Below are 6,000 nucleotides of genomic sequence, written 5' to 3' on the forward strand. Positions count from 1 at the left end.
CTTTAACATAAGAGTGGCAAAAGTATTCAAAAACAAACATAGATTTACATACACAGAGACACTTTTTTCTTTCCATTCTTTGCTCCTGTTAATTTCCAATATCAGAATTTGCAGATAGCACCTCTGTTCTTCCACCTGTCATACTGTCTAACCTCTTGCATTTAGCCTACTTTATAAACTGAGAGAGTTAAATTTCTCTGTTTTGTTCTTGAAGACTGAACTAGGTTAGTTTTCCCCCTACTCTTTAGGGAAAACATAAAAGATTGCTACATGAAACATTTCCTTGATTTTTATATTAAAGATATTTCTAGTCCCCTAGGCTTCATAAAACCTTCAAACGAAACTGGTTTTAAACCAGATGACTGACCCAAACTGTCTTTGCGTGCACTTTAAAAAAAAGAAAGCTCAGGATACCTACCAGTGTTCACTGTTTGGGCAAGAGGCCTAAAGGGAAGCAAATTATTTGTTTGTGGTTTTAAAGTGGCCAAAATGCCTTCAAGCACAAGTATAAGACCATTAACAAATCACAAGGAATCAAAGCAGTTCATCTTACTCAACAAAGCTATGATCAGTTAGGAACAGCCAAACTGAATGGGACTTGCCCTGGGCCAGAAGGTCAGTAAACCTTAGCAGTTTGTGTTTCTGAGAATCAAGAGGCTCTTTGGCAGGGAGTGCAGTCCTTAAGCCCACAGGTTCTGCTGTCAGGTTTCCAAAAACATTCAGGAGAGGTGAGAGAAACTAAGGGGGGGGTGTGTGTGTGTGTGTGTGCGCGCGCGCGCGCGCGTGTGTGTGTTCCAGCACCTCCTGTCTTAAGGCGGCATCTCCAAGTCAAACCATCTCCAATTTTGCTATATAGAGACTGACTAGAGAAGCCAAGCAATTAAAAAGTTCCATTTACAACAATTTACTGAGTGCCTACTATGTGCTGTACACTGTGCTAGCACTTACACATTACTACATTTAAGCCTCATTTTACTGGGTATGTTATTCTCATTCTTTATAGATGATAAAACTCCAGTGCAGTGAGGTTGTGGCTTCTGATAAAATGAAGTTTTGTGCTGTGCTTATAAAAATTATCCCACTGTCCAGTCTACAGTTAATTAGCCCAAAGCATGAACTACAGCCTTGCCACTATCCAAGCAGCCATACTCTCACTGAACTTTGGGCCTAGGCTCCCTGATGCCCTAAGAGGACTAGGGTGCATGCCGTCTCCCTCGAGGGATGACAACCACCTCTCTTGGTGGCTTATCATGTCCCTGCAGCTGTCCAGAAACAGATCACACTGGTAAACACTCTCTCCACCTGCTGTAACATGCATAACTTCTCCCTTCAACTCAGAAAACATGAGCAGTGACCCTACTCTTTATCAAGTGCTGTGATAAAACTTCCCTAGCAGGTCTGAGATACCTCATCCTAAGACATAGCCAAGAAATCAAAACACACATGGCTAATAAATAGTAAAGCCATATTACTTGGCAGTCTCAAGGCATTTTATACTATGAATTCATTTTAATTTTGTTGTTATTATTGCTTACAGAATACACACTCATTCCCATTCTCTCTTTTAGAGCATCTGAAAAGAAAAGAAAAATAAACATCAATTCTTTCATTCATTCATTCAATCTCTATACGGAGAGACAGAAAGCCAAACTTTGCCTTGGCTGGCTTGGGTTCCAGTCACTTTAGCCAACTTTCTTATAGGTCAACTGATATGTTTTTTGAAAGAGTTTTTCTTATAAGAAATGAAGGTAACAAGACTGCATACCCCAAAAATCCCAAGGAATCATTATCATTGCCAACAAAATCGTCGCAGAATTAACAAAAGTTAAGCAAAATGATCCAGTTCAAAATTTACAAAAGATTATAGTAATCTTGTACAGCAATAACAATACCCAGCTGGAAAACATACTGAAAGAGAGATTGTATTCACAATTAAAACGAAATGCATAACATATTTAGGAATAAGTCTAACAACAGATATTTGGGAACTTTATAGTGAAAATCACAGAAACTTTTGAAAAGGCACAGAATGTTTTTTTGCTGGGGGGTTGAGTGGGAGTGGAGATGTCACACACACACACAAATCCAACAACGATAATTTAACCCTAACAGATATTAGACTCTACCAAAAAGCAACAATATTTAAAACAGTATGGAAATGGAACAATATATCAGTAGAAAAAAATGGAGTGTTCAGATACAGATCCAATATATATACATATATATGTATGTGTGTATGTGTGTATATATGAATATATATAAACTTAATATTTGGCAAAGTAAGCTTTCTAAAACAAAGGGAAAGACAAGAATTATTTAACAAAAGGTGTAGAGATAACTAGGTAGCCATTTAGAAAAAAGATGAATTCACCCCTTGCACCAAAACAAAAGTGGTATTGATGAAAGTATTAACTATTAAAAAAATCAAATTATAAGAAAACCAGCAGAGGGGCCGCCCCGTGGCTTAGCGGTTAAGTGCGTGCGCTCCGCTACTGGTGACCCAGGTTCAGATCCTGGGGGCGCACCGACCCACCGCTTCTCTGGCCATGCTGAGGCCGCGTCCCACATACAGCAACTAGAAGGATGTGCAACTATGACATATAACTATCTACTGGGGCTTTGGGAAAAAAACAAAAGGAGGAGGATCAACACAATAGATGTTAGCTCAGAGCCAGTCTTCCTCAGCAAAAAGAGGAGGATTAGCACGGATGTTAGCTCAGGGCTGATCTTCCTCAAAAAAAAAAAAAAAAAGAAAAGAAAACCAGCAGAATATCAAAGAGCAGATTTATCAGGTCTGTGGAGGAATTATAAATTTCTCAGCTTTGGAGGAAAAAAAGAAAAATCACAAAAGACTGGCAGATCCTGATACATTTAAGTGTAAAACCTCTACAGGTTAAAAACAGTCAAGTAAAAAGAACTAGGAAAAATACTTGCATCAGGGATGACAGACTAGAGCCTAATATCTGTGACCCACAAAGATTCCAACTTTATAAGAAAAACATCAAGACTCCAATAATAAATGGGCAAAGACTAGGAACAGACAATTTCACAGGTGAAACAAACACATGGGAAAATATTCATCCTGGTCAGCAGTAAAAGCAATGCAAAATAACAAAACTTTGAGATACCATTACATGCCCACTAAAATAGCAAAGATTTTTAAAATCCTCACAAGAAATTGATTTGGTTGCTGGTGTCACTGTAACTTGGTATTAACACCTTTACAAACCATAACCTTTGATCCAATAATGCCAATCTTGATAATTTATCCTAAGGACCTAACTCAAAAAGATATATATATTATAGGGTATGTGACTTATATCTCAATAAAAATGTTACCAAAAATGCATTAAATTATTCATTTCATTGTTATCTATAAGAGCAAAAAGCTAGACACAACATGAAAGTTTAATATTAGAGGAATGTTTTTAATCTCCTTATGGTACAGGCCACAAACATTTATTATGTACCTATTCTGTTAGGATCAGTAAGATAGCAACTAAGATGGGGGAAGAAATGTGTAACTGAAAAGTAATTTTTAAAAATGAGTACTTGTCTAGAGGTGATGGTATTATAGCATTTTGTTTTAAAACAACTTTAATGTTGTTACTCTGTATTAGAACTACCTTTTTTCTTAACCCAAATTGGATGAAGTTGGGTGCAATCTGAAAGCTTTTACTCCTTCAATTCCATACTTTTTTTCCCTTCCTATTTAACAGCTTAAGTGGTTCAGGAAAGTTTTTCATTCACAGGTCTCAGATCCTACCAAGAACAGGCCACATTACAATACCATGCCTTTGTCCATAGCCTAGAACTAATCCAGCCCCTTCCATAAGCAGGCACCCTTTTTGTGTCGTTCTGCCTGTATCAAGTCATAGACTATAGTTGACACTCGGACCAAGGGCCTTCTTTTCAGGTCTGAGCCCTTTTCTCCACATTCGATTTTATACGAGCCCTGAAGCCTAACAACCTTTAGAAGAGGGTGAGAGGATGAACGTCCACAAAAATGTTCTGATAGACCACACAGTGGACGTGGTCCTAGACCTAGACCAGAGGAGGCCTCCAAAGCCACAGACCAGCGGGGCTCCTCTGGGGCTGAGGAACTCAGGCCGTCAACTTCTGCGAAAAGACACAATTAAAAGCTGAAGGGAGTGCTTAAGATGGCTATTGTGAGGAGCCGCCCACGGGGAGGGTGCTGACTGAGAGATGCTCTCTGAGGCTTCCTGGGATGGGGGCCTCCGAGAGGAGGAAGGTGCTCGGGGAGGGGTCTTGGCGGAGGCCGGGTGTGGGCCTCGGAATTCGGGGTGCGACACAGCCCCAGACCGACCAGGCCGCGGCGCCCCGCCCTTTCCCGGGACGCGGGCCGGCCTGGGGCGGGGAGCGGGCGGGCGAGCGGGCGCTTACAGGTCGGTGCCGAGCCGCGTGAAGCCGGAGTTGAGCGAGGCCCGGGCTATCCGGCGCCAGAGCAGGTCGCAGCTGGTGAAGCGCCGCAGCCAGCGGCACACCTGAGCCAGGCGGCCGAGGGCCTGCATGTCCAGGTAGGAACAGATGAGCAGCAGCAGCTCCTCCGGCAGGAGCCAGAGCGCGGGCCCCGCAGCGGGACGGCCGGCCGGCTCCCGAGCCGCCGCCGCCTCCTGGGCCGCCGCCGCCATGGCCGCCCCTGTCCCGGCGATGCGGCCCCAAGCCTGACTCCTTCGTCCCTGTGCTCTCCCCGGCCTTGCGTCCTCCCGCCGCCCAGTCCTGACCCTCCATGCCTCCTTCTTCCCATCATCTCTTCCTTTGGCCTCCTTCCCCGCCCCTGCGCTCTCCTCAGCTCCCCTTACGATCTTTCTCGCCCCTTCCTCCACGCTTCCGCCTCCCTCTCTTTCCTCCCCCGGGCCAGCCCTCGCTCCCGCCTCGGCCCCCTGCCCCGCTGCCTCCTTCGCCTTTTGCGGCTCCGGCTTTCCTTCCGCCCCGCTTCCTCTTCCGCCTTGCCCTGCTCCCGCTTTTCCCTTCCCCTTCCCCTTCCTTCGCTTCCCCCTCGCGACCCTCCCTTCCTGCAGTTTCCTCGCCTCCCCGCCCTCGCCCTCGCCCTCGCCCTCGCCCGGTCCGCTGTTCCCGGAGGGTCCCAAGCGGCCCAGGCTGCCCATGAGCGGCCGCGGGGCCGGCCCGACGCGCAGCCGAGCGCGAACCGCCGCCGCCGCCGCCGCCGCCCCGGGAGGAGGCGACACCATGTCAGACCGGGTCACATGGGGCGGCGCGGGCCGAGGCTTGGGCCCGCCCCTCACACCCGCGGCCGTGGAGCGGCTTCGGGGTGCGGGCCTGGGCTGGAGAGTGGACCCCCCTCCCGCCCGGAGCGTTTGGTGGAAGCACATGCGTTCATATGTCTAGCGTGTGAGGCGCGCTAAGGGCCTGGCCAAAGGCCTCAACCAGAGCTTCTGCCTTCAAGAAGCGGCTAGTTGGAGCCCCTGCCCTCAAGAAGCATCCACTTGGGTGGCCTTCCCGCTCTGAGAGCCATTCTCTTCCTCGGGTCATGCCTCCTTTCCACAGGCCACATACCAGGGCCCCAGGAACTGCAGCCCTAGAAATTGGCAGTTTCCTTAACCCAGGTTCTCACACAGGGTGTGAACCCCAGCCTTGCCATTGAGCTGGTATTTTAGACGTTTGGGGAGTTGCAGTCCTCTAGATCCTGAATCCATAACTCCCCAGTCATGCATCAGTACATGGCAAAGCTAGGGCTTCTTCTTAGTCACCATCCAAGTGCAAGTGGATTCTCGAGGGTCACCCAGGAGCCCTTTCCCACACCACCCGTTCCATTCAAAGGGCGCCCATCTGAGGGGAGAGCTGAGAAAAACCTAGTGAAGTCTAGCCATGCTGTCCACCACGGTCCCCCCAAGTCACATGTTGGCTATTGGGCATTTGAAATGTGGCTAGTCCAAATTGAGGTGTGCTGTAACTGGGCAATAAACACCAGATTTTGAAGACCTGCATAAGGAAAAGAATGTGAACTATCTCAATAAT

At 46.8% G+C, this 6,000-nt stretch overlaps 1 protein-coding gene across 1 annotated transcript in view; it reads right to left on the reverse strand.

Moving 5' to 3' along the window:
- Positions 1–5,228, reverse strand: part of FBXW4 (F-box and WD repeat domain containing 4) — an 80,789-nt gene extending 75,561 nt beyond the window's left edge. Inside the window, exon 1 of the mRNA XM_004427974.3 lies at positions 4,405–5,228. Within this exon, the coding sequence (XP_004428031.1) occupies positions 4,405–5,213 (809 nt within the window). The 5' untranslated portion in view covers positions 5,214–5,228. The remainder of the gene's footprint in view (positions 1–4,404) is intronic.
- Between the last annotated feature and the right edge of the window lie 772 nt (positions 5,229–6,000).

This window comes from Ceratotherium simum, chromosome 6 (genome assembly GCF_057802395.1).
Source record: "Ceratotherium simum simum isolate JZ-2026a chromosome 6, ASM5780239v1, whole genome shotgun sequence".
In the NCBI taxonomy this organism is placed as follows: Eukaryota; Metazoa; Chordata; class Mammalia; order Perissodactyla; family Rhinocerotidae; genus Ceratotherium; species Ceratotherium simum.